The 22,588-nt window shown below is 39.1% G+C and overlaps 1 protein-coding gene across 5 annotated transcripts; it reads left to right on the top strand.

Annotated features, from left to right (window-relative positions):
* The first annotated feature begins 155 nt into the window (after window positions 1-155).
* Window positions 156-17,895, top strand: LOC140206027 (NADH-cytochrome b5 reductase-like). 5 transcript variants are annotated; one of them, XM_072274070.1, is made up of 9 exons: window positions 181-210; window positions 315-398; window positions 4,183-4,297; window positions 5,278-5,454; window positions 11,548-11,705; window positions 12,403-12,490; window positions 12,668-12,772; window positions 13,152-13,355; window positions 14,884-17,895. In XM_072274070.1, the coding sequence occupies exons 4-9, from the start codon at window positions 5,281-5,283 to the stop codon at window positions 15,085-15,087; spliced, it is 933 nt and encodes a 310-aa protein (XP_072130171.1). In that variant the 5' UTR covers window positions 181-210; window positions 315-398; window positions 4,183-4,297; window positions 5,278-5,280; the 3' UTR covers window positions 15,088-17,895. The 5 variants fall into 5 exon arrangements, with proteins under 5 accessions (XP_072130170.1, XP_072130171.1, XP_072130172.1 ...); XM_072274071.1 differs by lacking the exon at window positions 4,183-4,297; XM_072274073.1 differs by lacking the exon at window positions 4,183-4,297 and having other exon boundaries at window positions 315-409.
* Window positions 17,896-22,588: the final 4,693 nt, after the last annotated feature.

The following is a 22,588-nucleotide window of genomic DNA, read 5'->3' as shown; positions in this document are numbered from 1 at the left end:
CAACTTTGACTCCGCTTAGCCAGCGAGGTTTGGTTGACATATAAATAAACCATACAGATTAAAAGTTAGATCACAATCCACCAATTAGAACAGAGAAAGTAGTGGGCGGGATTTAAAGTAACGAATCCTGCGGCTGTGCGGCGTGTAATTGGTGATGTTTGGTTGTGATACGAGGATGTTACACAGATAGTTTAGAAGATCCAGTGACAGGTCGTTCTGGAGTTTCTGTTTATATTCCAAAGTTTCAGATGACTATTAAGAAAAGATTATCAAAGTATCAGTATTCACGTCTGAGATGTTTGCTATCGTTTTAGCCTTGCAATGGGTCGAAGAAGCACGCCCTGATTATGTACTTCTGTGTTCTGATTCGTTTTCGGTCTTGACCTCTATTAAAACAGGTATTTCAAATGTACGCTAATTCTTGAAATTGGACATCTGTTGAGGCTGTAAGGTCTAGGCCTGTGTATGCATTTCATATGGGTTCCTTCCCATGTTGGGGTGGCAGACATTTTTGCTAAGGAACTCAGCAGGCCAGCCTTAATCTATGGAAAAGTATAAGCAGTCGACGTTTCGGGCCGAGACCCTTCATCGGGGACGTCGACTGTTTACTCTTTTCTATTGACGCTGCCTGGCCTGCTGAGTTCCTCCAGCATCTTATGTGTGTTGCTTTGGATTTCCAGCATCTGCAGATTTTCTCATGATTTGACAGACGTCCTTACCAAGCCATCACTTCAAATTAAGGATATTAATGTAGTAGTGCCTTTGCATGAGGAGAGAGATGAAGGCCACAGTTAAAAAGACTATTCAGTCACTGTGGCAACAAAGTTGGGATCAGGAGAAAGGACGGCTTTTATATAAAGTTCAGAGGAGGGTGGGAACTCAACTGGGAGAAGGGTATAAAAGGAGGAAAGAAGTTATATGTTTACGCATTGGACATACTAAGCTGAATAATTCTTTATTCAGAATTAATATGCATGATACGGGCATTTGTAGGGAGTGCACTTATCAAGAAATGGTGCAACATTTATTGTTTGAATTCAGTTCCTATGAGGTGCAAAGAAAACATTTAATTGCTAAATTGATATCTTTGGGATAGACATAGTTTTACATGGAAAGTTTGTTAGGAAGTCACTGCCATCATAGTGTATTTAATTATGTATATGACTTTTTGAAAAGCCTCAGAATTTTTGATATTATTTGAGTTTTTTGGGGTGGGAGTTGGAATTTAGTGGGTAGATATGGCACAGTTATTTCCCATGGTAGGGGTGTCTAGGACAGGAGGGTACGACTTCAGGATTAAGAATATCCGTTTAGAACAGAGTTGCGAAGAAATTACTTTAGTCAGAGGGTGGTAAATCTGTGGAATTTGTTGCCATGAGCGGTTGTGGAGGCCAGGTCATTGGGTGTATTTAAGACAGAGATAGATATGTTCTTGATTAGCCAAGGCAGAGATAGATATGTTCTTGATTAGCCAGGGCATCAAAGGGTATGGGGAGAAGGCAGGGGAGTGGGGATGACTGGAAAAATTGGATCAGCCCATGATTGAATGGCGGAGCAGACTCGATGGGCTGAATGGCCTACTTCTGCTCCTATATCTTATGGTCTTATTGCACCACATTTTCCAACAAAATATTCTAAATTCAACATAGTGTTCAAAATTCTGATAATAAACATTTTCATTTAAGATTTACAGAATTTACAGTTTTCTAATATTTCAGATTAATAATAACCTCACCCTGTTTACAATTCATCCTCAGTATCCTTTAGTTTCCTTATTCACTCCAGCACTGTTTTCTTTTACATTGTACTATTATTCCTGAGTTATTTTAACTCCAATTTTTTAAAAAAATTACTTAAATAGTGAAATATGCTTGCATAAAGTAATCAAGGAGGCCAGTGTAGAAACAGTAACGTCCTTGATCAGAAAAGTACAGTTTGCAAAGTGGCTGAAGTCTCTGGCTAGTGATGGTCCACGGGGTTCTGTATTGGGGGGTGCACTATTTGTAATATGTGACCTGGATGAAAATCTATGTGGGTGGGTTAATAAGTCTGCACAGGATACAGAGATTGGTGTTGTGAATAGCATAGAAAACTGGCAAAGCATACAGTAGGATATAGATCAGTTTCATATATGGGCAGAGAAAAGGCAGATGCTGTTTAATGTGGCCAAATGTGAGGTGTTGCATCATAGTCAATGTAGAGACGAGACAGTACGTTGTTAATGGCAGCTGTTGTAAGCAGAGTTACCTTGGTTCCAAGTTCATAGCTCTCTGAAAGTGGCTACAGAGGGTGATATAGTAATGTGGTAAAGAAGGCATAAGGCATGCTTGTCTTTATTAGGCAGAGAAGTGAGTTCAATAGTCAGGAAGTTATGTTGCAACATTATAAATTATTTGGTCACATCTAGAGTATTCCATTGAGTTCTGGTGGTCTCCACTGTAGGAAGGACGTTGAGGTTTTGGAGAGGTTGCAGAAGAGGTTACCAGGATGCTGCTTGGATTAGAGGACATGTGCTATAAGGAGTGGTTGGACAAACTTGGGTGTTCTTTTCTTTTAGAGCAGCAGAAGCTGGGGGGAGATCTGATAGAAGTTTATAAGATTAAGAAAGGCACAGATAGAGTAGACAGGCAGTATCTTTTTTCCAGAGTTGAAATACAGGTGTCCCCCGCTTTTCGAATGTTCGCTTTACGAAACTTCACTGTTAGGAAAGACCTACATTAGTACCCTGTTTTCGCTTTCAGAAGGTGTTTTCACTGTTACGAAAAAAAAATCAGCGCGCGAAAAAAATCAGAGCGCGATAAAAGGCAGCGCACCCCGAGCAGCTGCTCTCCCCCAGATTCTCGCCGGCATTGCTCTAACACGTGCCTGTGAGCAGCCATTTGCAAGATGAGTTCTATGGTATCGGAAAAGCCTGAAAGAGCTCGTAAGGGTGTTACACTTACGGTAAAACTAGACATAATTAAGCGTTTTGATCGTGGTGAACGAAGTAAGGACAACGTGAGTTTGGCTTGTGGAAGCTGACGAACATGATGTTGAAGAGGTTTTGGCATCCCATCACCAAGAACTGACAGATGAAAAGCTGATGCAATTGGAAGAAAAAAGGATAACAATCGAAACCGAATGAATAATGATAAAGTATGACTTTAATTTTGAAAGGGTACGTCGATTTAGGAGATATTTGCAGGATAGTTTGAGTCCTTATTAGAGAACTGTGTGATAGAAAAATGCGCGAGGCTCAGCAGTCAAGCAAGCCTTCCACATCAGCCACAGCAGACGATGAACCTCAACTTTCGACATCGAGACAGGCAGTCATAGGAGAAGGTGAGCTGCCTGCTCTAATGGAAACAGATGACGAGATGACACCCCAGTGTCCCACCACCCCAACCCCCACGGACAGATACCGATTCGTGGAGAATGCAAAGATAGCTGGGAGGCACACAGCACATCTTTAAGAAAAAAGCCAAAATAAACATGCTAATTAATTAGGTGCCGCCAACACGTAATTGTCGGCCCAGCTCAGTGACGACGCAATCGGAAATCGGCACTGATCTGGGCCGACAGTTACGGGTGGCACCTAATTAATTAGCATGTTTGTTTTGGCTTTTTTCTTAAAGATGTGCTGTGTACCTCCTGGCTACCGCTGGACCCCTGCGTTCTTCGCGGCAATGTATCGCTTGGCGGCCTGGAGGGTGGCGGGCCACTGCACCACCCAAACTCCAACTCAGCCTAACACACCATCATCAGTGTGCTCGGCGCTGTCCCAATTCCAGTAAGTGATACTACACTGTACATACATTATTTCTACTTCACATAGGCTGTGTATTTTTACGTGTTATTTGGTATGATTTGGCAGCTTCATAGCTTGAAGGTTACTGGCCAGAGCGTTCTTGCCAACAGCGCTTGCATGAGATTTTCTGCTGACGGTGCTTGCGTGAGATTTTCACTCCGGAGAACAGTTCAGTAATGATTGTGGAAAAGTATTTCTACTTTATATAGGCTGTGTATTTATCATATCATTCCTGCTTTTACTATATGTTACTGTTATTTTAGGTTTTATGTGTTATTTGGCATGATTTGGTAGGTTATTTTTGGGTCTGCGAACGCTCACAAAATTTTCCCATGTAAATAAATGGTAATTGCTTCTTCGCTTTACGACATTTCGGCTTACGAACTGTTTCATAGGAACGCTCTACCTTCGGATGGCGGGGGAAACCTGTATCTAATACCTGAGGGCATGCATTTAAGATGAGGGAGTTAAGCTCAGAGGATATGGGGATAACAGTACACAAATGTGCAGGTAATCAAAATTCAAAATACACTTATTATCAAACTATATGTTACTATATGCTACCTTGAGATTTATTGTCTTGCAGACATTTACACGAAAATAAAGAAATGCAATAGAATTTATGAAACGCTATACATAACAAAGACTGACAAACACCAATGTACAAAATAAGACAAATCATGCAAATAATAAAAAAGTAAATAAATAATACCAAGAACATGAGTTGTAGAACACTTGAAAGTGAGTCTATAGATGGTTCAACGTCGAGGTGGGTGAAGTTATCCATTTTGGATCAGGAGTCTGATGGTTGTAGATTAAAAACGTTCCTGAACCTGGTGATGTGGGACCTAAGACTCCCGAACCTCCTGCCCGGTGATAGTAGGTACTATAGGATATGGATATTACATAGGAAGAAGGGATTTGTTAAGTTGTGCGTTACTTTGCAAATTTAACTACAAACGTTTGTAGTTCAGTACAACATTGTAGAGTGAAGGTTCTGTTCCTATACCATACAGTTCCAGGTGTTAATTGCATGATGAGAAGTTTCATAACGTCATCAGTGTGAGGTGGTTTGTACTTTTGTTTTCTTTTGCATGCTTGACTGATATTTATATGATAAGTTGAAATCCTACAAATTGTATTTACAATATTATTGTCTCTGCAGCTAAGTTTAGTGCTAAAAAGATTGTAATTATAAATTTTCTAATTATTTTCTTTGAAATAATGTTTGTCTAATAGTAACATTGCTAATATCTTCTGCTGTTTGACTATTTTTATAACCATATTTAATTATGTACATTAATTTTTACATTAGCCACAAACTTATCATGAAAAGAATGCTACATTTCAAATAATTTGATGTTGTAAATTTCAAGTGAAATGTAATATGTGAGATCGACAATATAGATTAAAGTTTTAGTGTTGTGAGGAGTTGAGGGCAAGTGTTCAGCATTGCTAGTTTTTGAATGAAATTGTATTTTATTTTACAGGTGATGGCTGAAAACTATGATGAATGGCTTTCTCTTCGACCACGTGAACCTCTGCCTACTCAGTGTTGTGGTAGTGGTTGTAATCCCTGCGTATTTGATATTTATGAGAAGGAACTCATGCAATGGAAGCAGGCAAGAACTAAAGGAGTTCAACATCTTCTGAGTAAGGATAATGAGGTAAGTGTAAATTGGAAACCCTTTCAGAGCTATGGGGTGAATCAAAACATTTGCTATAAAATATAGATGTCAAATTTCTCCCATTCCTCTTCCTTTCTGAAGGATAGATGAGTAAAATAATTTATTGTACTGTGGTACTGAAAATACAAATCAATAAGTGTCATAAAATTATTGAACTAACTGTCCTGCAATACCGCAAATGGAAACTTCCATTGACTTCACAGTTCCTAAAATGGGTTAGCCAAAATGCAGCCAGAATTCATTGTTGTCATCCTAATACATGAATCCTGCTGGAGTGGTATCTTTGAGATGTGGCACAGATTTGATTCTCATGCTTCTGTGATGAGCAATCGTCTGCTGTGAATTGTCTAGGTTCAAATGCAAAAAATTCCCTCTCAGGTACCAGATGACACTAAGAAATTGCTGAATTATTCAGTGGAGCAAGCCAAAATTGGCACAATAATATTGACCAGCATACTACTTTGAGTTTTGTAAAATAAAATGAAGTTTCATATGTGGGTTATCTGAGTATAGTTAAAGACATCAATAAATGTCACTTGAACTTGTAAAGCCCTTAATAACGTCAGAGACAATTGGATACCCAGGTTGTTCTGCAACAGAGCTAGATGGCATAAGAAGTGACCTGGATGCAAACTAGAGAGCTGTGGATCAACTAGATTGGTTAGGTACTTTAACATCATAATCAGAATCAGCTTTAGTACCACTGGCATATGTTATGAATTTTTTTGTTTTGCAGCAGCAGTACATTGCAATACATAATAAAAAACTATAAATTACAATTAGAAATGTTTACAGAGGATTCCAGTTACTTGGGACATATCAGACCAGTACATTTTAGCTCAATTAAGCAGCTGCCCCAATTAGCCGAGTTTTCATGGAAATAGTTGGAAAGGTATTTTAAAAAGCTAAACTACTCTTTAACTGTCACAAATTATGCATTTCAATGAACAAATTAGAATGCTACCAATAATACTATAGTGCCATAAAACTGTGTATTAGTTTCTAATAGTTATCGTTTGAGGAATTCACCCAGTGTTCACTGTTGTGGTCTTTTGATGGACTATATGAACAAAATCAGTGCACAGATGCCTAGTGCAGATAATGAACTGCCTCATACAATGCTTTCTTTGACTGCATCCTCCAAATATTCATTTTCATTGACATCTTAGATGATTATCAATACCGTCAAATTCTTTGTAGTTCCTAACTTGTTGAAGTAGTAAAATTGTTTAATTTTCATTCCATCCATTTCTGGAATCTCTAAGCCTAACATGAGCAAAACAGACCTGAATTGTCTTACTGCTTATTTCTTGTCAACTGTCAGATGGGGGTCCTTAATGATGAATAAAACTAACTGTTTTTGCACACAAGCACATGCAATTGATGCCATTTCAAAACAGTTTGCTCGAAGCGTGGTGGAAGATATAATAGCCTCACAATTGCATGCGACTGACATTAGTTAAAAACTGGCAACAATCTCCTGTCCCAGTTAAGTGGCATGGTTCCTCAAATAAACAAAGGGAATCACATCGATTTATTTTCTCAATTAGCCTTTGTTCTTTAAGAGTCATCCCAAATAAGCGGCTGTCCCTATGAATCGATAGTCAAATTAACTGGAAATATATATATAAATATAATTGTAATATTATATAAGTGCAAAATAAGAAAACAAAATAGTGAGATAGTATACATGGGTTCATTGTCCATTCAAAAATCTTCCTTGATGGTAGCAATGAGAAGGGAACGTGACCTGCATGATGGGGGTCCTTAATGATGAGTGGCCCTTTTTGAGGCATCGCCTTTTGACAATGATCTTGATGCTGGAGAGGCCGAGTTTGCAACTTCCTACAGTTTTTTTTCCGATATTGTTCAGTGAGTAACCCCTCCATTACCAGACGATGATGCAACCAGTTTGAATGCTCTTCACAGTACATCTGTAGCATTTGTGAGAGTATTGGGTGACAAACCAGTCTCCTCAAACTCCTAATGAAATATAGCCACTGTCATGTCTTCTTTCTAATTGCATCAATATGTTGGGCCCAGGATAGATCTTCAGAGAGGTTGACACCCAGAAACTTGAAACTGCTAATCCCTCAATAAGGATGGGATGTGTTTCCTTAACTTCAAAGGTTTCAAAAGTACACTTAATGTCAGAGAAATGTTTTTTCTTCACAACCATCCATGAAAACAGACGAGTGCCCCAAAGAATGAATGACAGTTAAATGTTAGAACCCCAAAGCCCCCCCAGCTCCCCCCTCCCATGCATAAACAGCAGCAAAGCAACAATCCCCCCTTTCCCACCAGCAAAAATGTATCAGCACCCCCCCACGAGCATTCAAGCATGCAGCAAAGCATCAATAAAGATACAGACTTGCAGTACCCCAAAGACTACTCATTCACCTGGTAATTCGACATACCACAGGCTCTCTCTCTCTCTCTCTCTCTCCATAGTAAGGGAAAAAGGGGTGTCCCCATTTCACAGTGAGAGGGGAGACATAACAAATAACTCACTGATTTACGATGTTAAATTCTGGTCCACAATCAATTCCTTGGTCTTACTATTGTTGGATCTGACTGTTTAAATCTAGGTTTAGAGTATTTAATTGCCAATTTCTTTGCAATTTAACAATTATCTACTTATATTTTAAGTAGTTCTATATGCATATAACAGTTTAATATGCCTCTAGCAGCTATACAAAGTATAATTCTGGAAAGCTCTGGAAGCTTCTTTGTTCTGCGTTATTTGAATAAGTACTTTCTCATTGGTTAAATTGGTACTGCAGTTTTGAATAATAGCTTTCTAATTGGTTAATTTTTATCTACAAATTTGAATGAAATTCTGCTTATCTCTGCTGGTATATAATAGCTAAACACACAGCAGCACCATCTTTAATCTTAGCTCTGTCTTCACTAGTAGACCACTATCTCTGTCTGTTCAACTTTCCTTTGTTCTGTCAACTCTTAATAAAACAATTGTGAAGCAACAAGTTTTGTGTCTTTTTCGTGACTTCTAAAACAACCTTGAATTTTTAAATAAACTTCAGAAGCCAATAAGTGGCATGGTTGGTGAAAGATTTTGAACTTTAGAACTTGGAACAATCTAAGACAAAAGTGAATTTTTTTGTGCAACAGAAGTGATGAGAACTTCTTGTGTTCCTCTGTTTGAGAGGAAAAAGGTTTCTGGCTTCAAATATCAGATGGAACTTAGGCTTGAGGACTGCTGCATTGTTATTTTAAAAAGAAAAACAGCTGTGAAAATATTGGTTGTAATCTCTTCAATCTATTTTGGTGCCTAGTAAAAATATTGGTTTATACAATCTGTTTGCTTGCTGGATCAATCTACAGTTGCTAGATCAATCTATTTGGTTACAATCTCCTTGTATTTTGAGATTGTGGTCAAAGTGATAAAAGTATGTACGAATTAAGATCCCTACTGGTTCAAGAGCCTGATGTTGAAGGGTAATAACCGTTCTTGAACGTGATGGCATGAGACCTGGGTCTCCTGTACCACCTTCCTCATGGCAGCAGCAACAAGAGAGCATCGTATGGGTGGTGGAGGTCCCTGATGATGGATGTTGCTTTCCTGCACCAGTGTTCCATGGTGGGACAAGCTATCACAGCTTGTTCCAATAAAGAACAAGTGAGTGAAGCCACACAGGACTGAAGGTGAAACCATTATTGATCAATGTATTGACAAGATAGTGGCAGATTCATCAACTATTTTCAATGCCCAGAAGCTATCATGCAAGTGACTTAGTTATTGATGTGGCCAGTGGATTCTGGTTTGTACCACTGATATCTGAATGTCAATCATAGTTGGCTTTTCTAGCTGATGGTCAACAATGCCAGTGGAGCCCCGTGGCAGCTTCATCCACAACAGTCCCGCTGTCTATCAAATGGCTGTTAGACAACACCTGAGACCTACCAGTCATTGATTCGACTGTCATACAATATGTGGATGATTTCCTAATTGCATCTGAAGCTGCAGACCATCATGGACATGATATGCTTTATTTGTTTGATTATCCATCTACGAAGGATTAGAAAGTGAATCTAGATAAAGCACAATTGCAAAAGGGGAAATAATTTCCTAAGGTAAGTGGGAAATCACCGAGGATTGTGCAAAAGCTGTTAAGCCAGCGAATCCTCCTACAACAGGTTAGCAGCTTTAGTCATTTCTGGGTTTGTGCAACTACAACAGAGCATGGGTCGATTCATATGCTAAAACTACTCAACCATTCAACAACCTGAGGGGCAGCAAGCACTCAAACAGCCCTGTGACTCTTAATGAAGAACTTGTCAAACTTTAAAGTTGGTATTGTGTACTGCACCTGCTTTGGGAAGCCCCGATACAGATAAACCATTTGCCCGATAGGTCAACGAGAAACATGACTACATGATGGTCATCTTAACTCACGAACATGGAGACTGACAGCATTCTTAAAAGTTGCTGGTGAACGCAGCAGGCCAGGCAGCATCTCTAGGAAGAGGTACAGTCGACATTTCAGGCCGGGACCCTTTGTCAGGACTAACTGAAGGAAGAGCTAGTAAGAGATTTGAAAGTGGGAGGGGGAGGGGGAGATCCAAACTGATAGGAGAAGTCAGGAGGGGGGAGGGATGGAGACAGAGCTGGACAGGTGATTGGCAAAAGGGATATGAGAGGATCATGGGACAGGAGGCCCAGGGAGAAAGAAAGGGGGAGGGGTGAAGCCTAGAGGATGGGCGAGGGGTATAGTGAGAGGGACAGAGAGAGAAAAAGGAGAGAGAGAAAAAGAATATATATATAAAATAAATAACGGATGGGATACGAGGGGGAGGAGGGGCATAAGGAACCACTGGGAGCTGGATTGGAAGGTTCTTATCAAATACTGTTAACTACTAACTAGGCAGTGAAAGTAAAAGTACTGTAAGTGGAAACTCGCCAGCCACTACATGTGAGCTGAAGTGGTATCTGATGAGGACAAAAAGTGCGGTGATTAATGTGCTGGTAACCTCTTGGCCGCTGTACCTACCCTGCTAGGTTACAGTGAGCAAATCATCAACCAGCCAGAAGACTTAAAGCAAGTCGGAAACTACTGGATATTATGAAGTTATTATATTATTAGATATTATATTTTTGTTATTTTGCCTACTGACTATGAGTACTAATATTCATACTAATATGCCTTATCATAATTTATATTTTTACTTAGTTAAAGGTGATCATTAATAGAATAGTTCAAACTCACATAATCTTCCTAACCATGACATAATCTTATGAATACTTTGAAGAAGATACAGTGTCGGCCTTTTGATATTTCATAACTTGAATAGCTTTTGATTATTGTGTACTTAACATAGATACCACATGTTTTCCTGCCTCTGAATTTTCTGATGTAATAATTCTAATCATGTGATCTAGAATCAAGGGGGGGGAATTGTTGGATCTGACTGTTTAATTCTTAGACTGCTTAATTGTTTATTCTTTTAGTATGTTGCCCTTTTTCCAGTATCTGCAATCTTTCTTGTGTTTGCTTTATAGTATACTGTCATGCTCGTCCTGAGTAAAGTGAGGCTAATGCAGGTATTGCTGATCAGGGGTTTCCAGCACTTGTATATGCAGCAGAGTTCTGAGATGAGGCCCACTTTGTGTAACAATGTCCAGTGCTTCATTATTAGGTGGAATAATTATGAGTGGAAGTGAAACGGGCTGCATACATGCTTATTAATCTTTCAGTTCAATCATAACAAATTATCTAAAATCATACATTTACAAAAAAAATCCTGTGATGGCTTCAGAAATCATATATCAATAAAAGACACCAGTTTTCATCAAAACTATTTAATAACTGCAATGGAAAGTTTATTTAGACAGGTTGGGAGTAGAATGATTCCTGGGTGCCAGAATGTGAAATGAAAACAATGTATTGTGGCACAGTTTGTAATTCATCTTGATGCCAACACACATGAAAGTTGTGGGCGTTAACATCTCAATCATCCTTGTGTCAGCATGAAATTGCTCGGATGGAACAGAAATTAAATGGCATTTGCTGCTATTAATTTGCTACTGTTCTCTTTCCTATCTTGTTTCAGTCAAACCAGAATGATTTGCAGTTAATTACAGCTGAGAACTGGAGCGCTTTTCAGATAGTATACGTGGAGCAGCAGGCAGCCGATACTTATTTATATAGATTCCAGCTTCCCAGTGGCTGCTGTCTTGGATTGACTGTGGGGCAGCACATTGTGGCAAAGTAAGAGATCTCTACATTTACAATTATCCATGGTATTACATATTCACATTTTCTCCGTAGAATGGAGAATTCCTTCATACAACAGTGAGTTATCATTTGAGGGGAGTAAAATGCAGCTGTAACCAGAGCTCTTTTGTGGAAATATAATGTTATTTTGTTGAAATGAAATCCTTTAAGGTGTCTCACTGACGAGTTAATCGATATCTTTTTCAAGTGCATTCTATTTGTCACCCTCTTTGTCTGGGCTCAGCAGCAGATTTTATCAAACCAAAAGATATTATCAGAAATTTGTTCTATAGAGTATTGCTATATAATCTGGTTTAAATTTTTTCAATGGAATTATAAACTAAAGTGCTTTCTGAAATGTTTATATTACAATATAAACATTAGAAATTTGGAGCAAATGATCCAAATGAATGGATTTGCAAAATTTTGAGAATGTTATTGGACCTTCAGGTAACAGTGTTGCTATGAAAGCCTCGGGTTCACTAGCAGTATTGTGATTAGGGAAGTCGTGGAAACTGAGAAAGGTGAGAATAAGAGAAAAACATCTTGGACAGTGAAAGCAGGTGTAGGAAAATGGCGTAGCCATGCAGGTGACCAAGGGTATGGTCTGGGGTCCTTATAGGGTGGGTAGGATTATTTGTCTGGATGCATCATGATTTAGCTGAGTCCATATTGTTTATTTAACTTAAAGGGGCGTTATCAATGGTCTGGCGGTCCAAAGAGCATATACTCCAGTGAGTCCTGTGAATGCAGAAGGTTATTTTGAAGTTCTGATAAAGGTAGTGTGCCATCACTATTCTGTAGTCAAACTTTAACATTTCTGTTACTGCTACGGAGTAATTAATGACACAGCCATACAGTGCAACTCTCCTATTTTAATATGTAACATAAGATCTCAAGCAATGAGAAATGTGTGCAACCATCCAGTCGCTTAATTTCTGCTTTGTCTCTAGTAGATCTATAAAGATGGATTAATGTCTCAACATATAAAGACCTGGAAGGAGACGGATACTGTTTGCTGGAGGGGCCCTTTTGGAGGGTTTCCATACAAACCGAATCAAGTAAGTCACTCAGCTTGGAAATTGGGGTTTGCAATACATAAATATAATCCTAATATATATTGTGATCAATTAGAGGAAGAAACAATCCTCATGAAGATTTTCCTGTCATTTTTACCTCCTGAAGGAATAAAAAAATGTCTTTGGAAGATTGTTAATTTAGCGATAGATTTCAGTATTAAAATGATCACATTCTTATGACAAATCATTGTAGCTTGAATATAAAACAGCTGTCAAGGTGTTGTATAAAATTGCTTCTCCAGTTTCATACATTAAAAAGGAGGTTAATGGGTAAAGTGTGTGTGCCAACTTACTGTGCTTACTGAAATAAACTTCAAAGTGGCAATGTGCTCACACCGTTTGCTTTGTTTGTACCCGTCAGTATGAGCAGCTTCTGCTATTTGCCTCAGGAACTGGTATAGCTCCAATGGTACCTCTGCTCCAGTATATTGTGGCAGATGAGGACGATGAAACTTTTGTTACCCTGGTTGGCTGTTTCAGGACCTTTCAGGATATCTACATGAAACCTCAACTCCAGGAACTAGCCGCTTACTGGAATGTGAAAACCTTGTTTGTTCTGAGCCAGGTAAGATCACAGATTTAAGATCAGCACAAAATCAGAACATGAGACTGATTCAAGTTTAATTTTAATTGTCATTCAACCATACATGAATGTGTTGGTTGCGAAGAGCAAGAGGATAAGACGTGAGAGAATAGGGCCAATCAAGTGTGACAGTGGAAAAATGTGTATGGAACTGGAGGAGATAGCGGAGGTACTTAATGAGTACTTTGCTTCAGTATTCACTACGGAAAAGGATCTTTGTAGGGATGACTTACAGCGGACTGAAAAGCTTGAGCGTATAGACATTAAGAAAGAGGATGTGCTGGAGCTCTTGGAAAGCATCAAGTTGGATAAGTCACCGGGACCGGATGAGATGTACCCCAGGCTACTGTGGGAAGCGAGGGAGGAGATTGCTGAGCCTCTGGCAATGATCTTTGCATCAGCAATGGGGACAGGAGAAGTTCTGGAGGAGTGGAGGGTTGCAGATGTTGTTCCCTTATTCAAGAAAGGGAGTAGAGATAGCCCAGGAAACTATAGACCAGTGAGTCTTACTTCAGTGGTTGGTAAGTTGATGGCGAAGATCCTGAGAGGCAGGATTTATGAACATTTGGAGAGGCATAATATGATTAGGAATAGTCAGCATGGCTTTGTCAAAGGCAGGTCATGCCTTACAAGCCTGACTGAATTTTTTGAGGATGTGACTAAACACAATGATGAAGGTAGAGCAGTAGATGTAGTGTATATGGATTTCAGCAAGGCATTTAATAAGGTACCCCATGCAAGGCTTATTGAGGAAGTAAGGAGGCATGGAATCCAAGGGGACATTGCTTTGTGGATCCAGAACTGGCTTGCCCACGGAAGGCAATGATAAAATCTAGAGATGGATCACACATAAATAACAAATTCCATGATGTGAGTGATGAAAAACCTGATACAGATATGGGTCTCTTGTGGACTGAAAGTGGGAGAGGAGCAAGGAGAGGGGAATTATGGTTGGGAAAAGGATACGGGAGAGGGGAGGGAGTGGGAAGCGTCCCTCTGGTATTCTCTATTGACCAATTGTTTGGAATCAAATGACCTTGCCTGGTGTCTCAGAGCTGGGTGTGTCTGCACCTGGGTCATCCCACCCCAGCATTCCTTCTCTGCCACTTGTCCCACATCTCTCCATGGCGCTCTACACTCACCATTTCCAACATCCTTTGCCCCTGCCAGATTTATAAACTTGCTCTGTGCTCCATGTTGACAAATACAATACTGTGCAAAAGTCTTAGTCACTATATATATATATATAGGCCTAAGGCTTTTGCATGGAACTACACTTAAAAATATGGAGTTTAATTCTGGTGTTTAGTTGTTGAACATAGATAGAATGGATGGAATAATGCTCATCCATATCCGGACAATTTATTTGATATTTATTGTGTCGAAATAAGCACAACTTACTCATTGGGAACTGAAACATCTCTGAAGAGACTACCCCAGACTTTTCAGTTGTCAAGCAGAAATTTCATCCACATTCAAAATAAAATATCTGTAATCTGAATTACTCTAGGAGCACAATATGAAACATCTTCTGAGAAGTTACCAGGAAAAAACTTACCTTGGACGTATAAATGGTGATTTGGTGAAGAATTTTGTAAACTCGTGCAGAAGGAAACCATTCATTTTGATTTGTGGATCCATCACATTCAGTAAAGATATCCTTAACTATCTCAGCAAGTTAGGCCTATCAGAAGATTTGTACTTTGTGCTTTAGACAACTAGAACCTTGTTACTGTGGATTCAATTCTGCAACAACAAAGAAGCCTCTGTTATTATTGGAAGACTCTACTCTAAAGACTTAAACCAATAAAATTGAGCAGAACTCAATCCTAGAAATTAGAAGAAGTGCATGTGTACAGATTACTGAATAACAAGGCTAAGGGGCCATCAGTGGTTCTAAGTAGCATAATCCATGAGAATTAACTGAGGGATTTGGTAAAATTATGGTAAAAGTCTATAATTCAACTGGACTGTTTAACTGTACAGTGAACACTCATACTTGTACTGACAAGCCATTATTCTTTTTCTGCTTTTCTTACTGATGGCACATTTGTGCAAGAATGTAATCCCAAAGATATCTGTCGCTGTTCAGAATCAATGATAAATTTCTATGATCTGTGGATTCCACGATGCTTCAGGGTTGCCTGAAGCTGCATCTAAAGAAAATGAGTTTCACTGAAATAATTTATAAAATTGTAAACCTTACACCTTTCTGTAAAATTTCCAGTCACAGTTTAATTGAAGAACACAAGAAAATAGGAGCAGAAGTAAGCCGCCTGGCTGATTTGCTGATCTCAACTCCTCTGCCCGTTCTACATAGTCCTCAATTTCCCAGTCTTTCAAAAAATTACCTTCTTCCTTATATACCACCAATATCTTAGCCTCCACAAACTTCTAGATATAGAATTTCAGAAACCCACCACCTCTTCGAGAAGAGTATCTTACACCTCCTTTGATAAAGACATCTCCACTCCGCCACCTGTGATAGTTTCCAACATCATTTCAATGGTGAATAATTATCCACAGAATAAACGTTGTGTTGTACAATTATCTTTTGTTTGCAAGATACACATTCAGAACTACTTTTTAAATAAAATGAAATTCACTTATAAAGCTCTTTGCTTAGACTGGACAAAAAAGATTTTGCTTCCTGAATATTTTTGGGTGTATCTATGAATTTTGGGCTGTTGATCATGAAAATCGCAATGAAATTTCCCTATCATGCACCATATTTTTAGGAAGTCGCCTATATATGTTATTTCAATTCATAATTCAAATCAGAATAACTGATGCCAAGATTAAGGAAGGTATATTTGTTGGTTCATAAGTCATCAGTGATAGGTAACTTGAGAACGTCTTTTTAGTGGGACCGGAGAAAATCACATGAAAGACATTCAAGGATGCTGTTGAAAATTTTCGTAGCAGCTACAGAGCACCAGACTACGTGTAGTTGGTTGACAACATGCTTCAAGCATACAAAACCATGAAGTGTAACATGTCACTAAAGATTCATTTTCTGCATTTAGACTTCTTCCTTGCAAATCTTGGTGCTGTCAGTGACGAGCATCGTGAAAGGCTGTGGTCATGGAGAAACGGTATTAGGGCAACTAGAGTCCATTAATGCTGGCTGACTATTGTTGGACACTTAAGTGAGAAGCTGACGCTGAGTACAAAGGAAAATCATCACCAAAACATTTTTAGCTTAGTTGAACTATTGCAAAGTGTCAGTGCCATTTTGCAATTAAACGCATTATATCAATAAAAGTTAATTTCTTGTATCTGCAAATTCCTATGTGATACAAGTAGTCTGAAATCATATTTGTGTTCAACTTCAAGCGGTCCATCATGATCAAAAAAAATTCTGAGGGAGCAACACATTTGAAAACAAAATGTTGTCGTTATTTTTCAATGTACTCTTTAGAGTGAAATCTTAATGGTGAGTTTTGTTTTTATGGAATCTTGAGGGCACACAGTGAAGTTAAAGCAGGAAATGTTTAAACCCCTGGTATAATCGACTTTATCATGAATTTTTTTTCTTGTTATTGATGGGATTATAATCTTGTGATAACAAGGGAAAAAAGGAAGGCAGTTCTGAGTTTTCCTTGGTGCAAAATCACTAGCGGACTGTAACATGCCTAATTTTATGTTGATGAAGATAAACCGGAAATGTTGATTGTTTCTATTGAACCTTTTTTTTGGGTCATCAGAGAATTTCAACTGCCAAAAGTCATTGTGTTAACAGAACGTTTAGAAGTTCCTGAATTACATGAGAAATCTATATTTTATTAGATTGTAAACATGCTGGTTTGCCAAATGTATTTATATGTGCTTCTAAAACCAAGTGTGGAAGAGTGTTGAAAAATTGAATTCAAATAAACAAATGATGCCTGGTTATACAGATCTCTTTTCAAAAAGTCATTATCAAACACTTCAGTTTTCACTTCAAAGTACATTTATTATCAAAGGACATATATGTCACCATATACAACCCTGAGATTACTTTTCTTGTGGGCATTCACAGAAATACAAAGAAATGCAATCAAATCACTGAAAACCCACAGGCAAACAACTAATGTGCAAAAGACAACACACTGTGCAAATACAAAAATAAAAACTATTAATGATAAATAAATAAGGAATAAATATCAAGAACATGAGATGAAGAGTCCTTGAAAGTGAGTCCATAGGTAATGGGAACAGTTTGGTGTTGTGGTGAGTGAAGTTGAGTGAGGTTATCCCCTCTGGTTTGAGAGCCTGATGGTTGAGAGTTAATAACTGTTTCTGAACCTGGTGGTATAGGTCTTAAGGCTCCTTCCTGATTGCAGCAACAACAAGGGAGCATGGTCTGGATGCTCTATTGATCCTGCAAGTGAGGAATTCAAACATACTAAATTTATCAAATGTTCAATATCTGTAACTGATAAGCCAATTCTCTATAAAAATAGTCTTCTGGCCTGGCCTCAGAACGGTGTGGTGATAGTGGCCATGTTGTTCTCCTTGTGCACAAATAAAACAAAGTATATTTGAGTCATAAGTTTGTGTGTGTGTGTTTATGGGTCCAATTATTTAATGAATGTAATTGCTATACAAACATTGAGAATGTATTAAATGGTCAAGTGTGAAAGCATGTTCATTTTAAGTATAGATTTGAAGTCACATTAATTATTGCCTTTTGGTTCGGGTACCTGTGTATGTTAGGATATTATTTTGCTTCTGACTAATTGAGGACAGTCAGGAAAAGCTGACAGAAATAATTCAGGCAGAAGTCTAGACTAGGAAATTAGTAGATTGAAAAGATGTGAAGAAACTCACACTAAGTTAACTAATTTGATTTTCTGCCAACAGTGGAAAGAAAGAGTAAGGATATATTGGTTGCTTGTGGGGAGAAAGAACTGATGACATTTTCTCAGTCACATCAGAACAAGTGTTTTTTTATATCTGTTCCCTATCTTTGCAATGTGTTGCAAATAATTCAAATCAAACGAATCGGCTTTAAAACAAACAATGATTAAGTCCACTAGGAAACTGTCAGAGACAAGAAATCATGGCCTGGATGATGGGGGACTCTGATGATGGATGCTGCTTTCCTACACTAGTACTCAATGTAGATGTGTACAATGGTGGAGAGGGCTTTACCTGTGATAGACTGGGCTGTATCCAATACTTTTTGTGGGCTTTTCTGTTCAAGGGCTTTGGTGTTTCCATACCAGGCCACGATGCAACTAGTCAGTATACTCCCCATCACATATCTGTAGAAGTTTGACAAAAAATTTAGATGATGTGCTGAATCTTAAACTTCTAAAAAGAGGTGCAGCCACACTTCCTTTGTAATTGCACTTGCTGGACCCAGGACAGATCCTCTGTAATGATAACACCGAGGAATTTAAACCTTTGATACTCCAATGAGGACTGACTCATGGACCTCCAGTTTTCTTCCTCTGAAGTCAATAATCAGCTCCTTGGTCTTACTGACAATGAGTGAGAAGTTGTTACTGTGGCACCACATAGCCAGATCTTCAATCTCCCTCTTAAATGCTGATTCGTCACCACCTTTGATTTGGCCGTTGATAGTGATGTCATCTGCAAACCTAAATATGGCATTGGAGCTGTGCTTAACTACACAGTCAATAACTATGAAGTAAGTAGAGTGGGGGCTAAGCACACACCCTTGTGGTGCACCTGTGCTGATGGAGATCGTGGAGGAGATGTTGCCAATCCAAACTGACTGCGGGCTGCAAGTGAGGAAATTGAGGATCCAGTTGCTCAGGGAGGTATTTAGGTATTTATTGATTAGCTGAACTGACTGCAGACTGCTGAGGCAAAAACAGGTCAATATTCACAATAGAGATGTTAAGGAAATTCCTCCTGATCTCCATTCAAAATGGATGCCCCTGTATTCTGAGGCTGTGTCCACTGGTCTTAAAACATCCTCTCCATGTACACTCTATCAAGACCTTTCACCATTGGATAGCTTTCAATGAGGTCACCCCTCATTCTTCTGGAGTCTATGGAATACAGGCCCTGAACGAACAAACGCTCTTCATATGATAAGCCATTCAAGCCTGGAATCATTTTCTTGAACCTCGTTTGAATCCTCTCCAGTTTTAGCACATCCTTTCTAAGGTAAGGAGCCCAGACCTGCTCACAATACTCCAAGTGAGGCCTTACCAGTGCTTTATAAATTTTTAACATTACATCCTTGCTTTCATATTCTAGTCCTCTTGAAATGAAACCTAACATTGCACTTGCCTTCCTCACCACAGACTCAACCTGCAAATTAACCTTTAGGGAATCCTGCACAAGGAACCCAAGTCCCTTTGTTTTTTTGTATTTTCTCTCCATTTAGAAAATATTCAACCCTTTGTTTTTTTATTTCCTCTACCAAAGTGCATGACCATACACTTCCTGACACAATATTCCTTCTCCCATTTCTTTATTCATTCTCCTAATCTGTCTGTAGCTTCTCTACTTCCTCAAAACTATCTGCCCCTCCACCTATCTTCATACTGTCTGCGAACTTTTCAACAGAGCCATCAATTCCATCATCCAAATCACTGACATATGACATAAATAAGAATCAGTCCCAACACAGACGCATGTGGAACACCACGAGTCACTGGCAGCCAGCCAGAAATATCTCCCTCTATTCCCACTCTTTGCCTCCTACCAATCAACTACTGCTTTATTCATGCTAGAAACTTTCCTGTAATATAATGGACTCATAGCTTGTTAAGCATCCTCATGTGTGGCACCTTGTCAAAGGCCTTCTGAAAATTCAAGTACACAACATCAACCGAATCTCCTTTGCCTATCCGGCTTGCTATTTCTTCAAAGAATTCCAACAGATTTGTCAGGCAAGATTTCCCTTGAGGAAACCATGCTGACTACAGCCTATTTTATCATGTGCCACCAAGTTCCCAGAGACCTCATTCTTAATAATCCAACATCTTCCCAACCACTGAGGTCAGAATAACTGGCCTATAGTTTCCTTTCTTCTGTCTCTCTCCCTTTTTCTGTCTGTTTCCCTTCTTGAAGAGTCGAGTGACATTTGCAATTTTCCTGTCTTCCGGAACCATTCCAGAACCTACTGATTCTTGAAAGATCAATACTAATGCCTTCACAATCCCTTCACCCACCTCATTCAGAACCCTAGGGTGAACACCATCTGGTTCAGGTGACGTATCTACACTCAGACCTTTCAGTTTCCCAAGAACCTTCTCTTTAGTTATGGTAACTTCACACATTTCATGCCTCCTGATACCTGGAACTTCCACCATACAGCTAGTATCTTCCATTTTGAAGAATAATGCAAAATACTTATTCAGTTCATCCACCATTTCGTGGTCTCTCATTACTACCTCTCCAGCATTGTTTTCCAGCAGTCTGATATCCACTCCCCCCTCTCTTTTACACTTTATGTATCTGAAGAAACTTTTGGAATCCTCTCTTTAATATTATTGGCCCGCTTACTTTCATATTCTCACGGGCAGGTTTGTTAGAGCTATTTGGGAGGAGTTCTTGGCAGGTGGGTGGGAACCAGGGTGAAGGGACTCAGGATAGGACGGATGGTAAAAAAAAGTAAAGATAGTGTGCAGTCAGACTGTCAGGAAAGGCAGGCAGGTGATGGGACATGGTTGCAGCCAACAGGGTGAGTATCAGTATATTAGGGATGCAGAATCAAAAAGGGTAGCAAATACAGTACTCAAGGTGTTGTATCTCAATGTGTGTAGTATAAGAAATAAGGTGGATGATCTTGTTGCACCATTACAGATTGCCAGATATGATGTTGTGGCCATTACTGAATCGTAGCTGAAGGATGGTTGTAGTTGGGAACTGAATGCCCAAGGTCACATGTTGTATCAGAGGAATAGGAAGGTAGACAGAAGTGGTGGTGTGGCTCTACTGGTAAAGAATGGCATCAAATCAGTAGAAAGATGTGACATAGGATCAGAAGATGTTGAATCCTTGTGGGTTGAGTTAAGAAATTGCAAGGGTAAAAGGACCCAGAAGGCAGTTACTGTATATACAGGCCTCCCAAAAGTGGCTGGGAGGTGGACCACAGATTACAACAGGAGTTTGAAAAAGCATGTCAAAAGGGCAATGTTATGATAGTCATGGAAGATTTTAACATGGAGGTCAATTAGGAAAATCAGGTTGGTAATGGATCTCAAGAGAGTGAGTTTGTTGAATGCCTAAGAAGTGGCTTTTTAGAGCAGTTTGTTGTAGAGCCTATTAGAGATCAGCTATACTGAATTGGGTGTTATGTAATGAACCAGAGGCAATTAGGGAGCTTAAGGTAAAAGAACCAGTGATCACAATATGATTGAGTTCAACTTGAAATTTGACAGGGAGGAAGTAAAGTCTGACGTAGCAGTATTTCAGTGGAATAAGGGAAATTACAGTGGTATGAGAGAGGAGCTGGCCAAAGTAAATTGGAAGGAGCTACTGGCAGGGATGTCAGCAGAGCAGCAATGGCATGAGTTTCTGGGAAAAATGAGGAAGGTGCGGGATGTGTATTCCAAAAATGAAGAAATACTCAAATGGCAAAATAGTACAACTGTAGCTGACAATAGAAGTCAAAGCAAATGTAAAAATAAAAGGGAGAGCATATGACAAAGCAAAAATAAATGGGAAGATAGAGGATTGGGGAATTTTTAAAAAACCTACAGAGAGCAACTAAAAGAATCATTAGAAGGTAAAAGATGAAATATGAAACAAGCTAGCAAATAATATCAAAGTGGATAGTAAAAGCTTTTTCAAGTATATAAAAAATAAAAGATGAGAGTGGATATAGGACTGCTAGAAAATAAGTCAGGAGAAATAATAATGGGGACAAGGAGAGGGCAGAAAAACTGAATGAGTATTTTGCATCAGTCTTCACTGTGGAAGACACTAGCAGTGTGCCAGATGTTGAAGGGTGTGAGGGAAGAGAAGTGGGTGCAGATACTTTTACAAGGGAAAAGGTGTTCAAAAAGCTGAAAGACCTAAAGGTACATAAGTCACCCAGACCAGATGAACTGCACCCTAGGGTTCTGAAAGAGGTAGCATTAGAGATTGTGGCAGCATTAGCAATGATCTTTCAAAAATCATGGTGCCAGAGGACTGGAAAATTGAAAATGTCACTCCACTCTTTAAGAAAGGAGGAAGGCAGCAGAAAGGAAATTATAGACCAGTTAGCCTGACCTCAGCGGTTGGGAAGATGTTAGATTCAATTG

The sequence above is a fragment of the Mobula birostris genome, chromosome 12 (genome assembly GCF_030028105.1).
Source record: "Mobula birostris isolate sMobBir1 chromosome 12, sMobBir1.hap1, whole genome shotgun sequence".
Classification (NCBI taxonomy): Eukaryota; Metazoa; Chordata; class Chondrichthyes; order Myliobatiformes; family Myliobatidae; genus Mobula; species Mobula birostris.
The sequence above is the reverse complement of the archived record's forward strand: the minus strand, read 5'-3'. Positions and strand labels throughout refer to the sequence as shown.

Coding starts and splice junctions, on each gene's coding strand:
- LOC140206027 (XM_072274069.1), top strand. CDS start 296: ATGTTTGCTATCGTTTTAGCCTTGCAATGGGTCGAAGAAGCACGCCCT. Junction 11,706..12,402: donor GGGCAGCACATTGTGGCAAA/GTAAGAGATCTC, acceptor TTTAACTTAAAG/GGGCGTTATCAATGGTCTGG. Junction 12,773..13,151: donor TTCCATACAAACCGAATCAA/GTAAGTCACTCA, acceptor TGTACCCGTCAG/TATGAGCAGCTTCTGCTATT.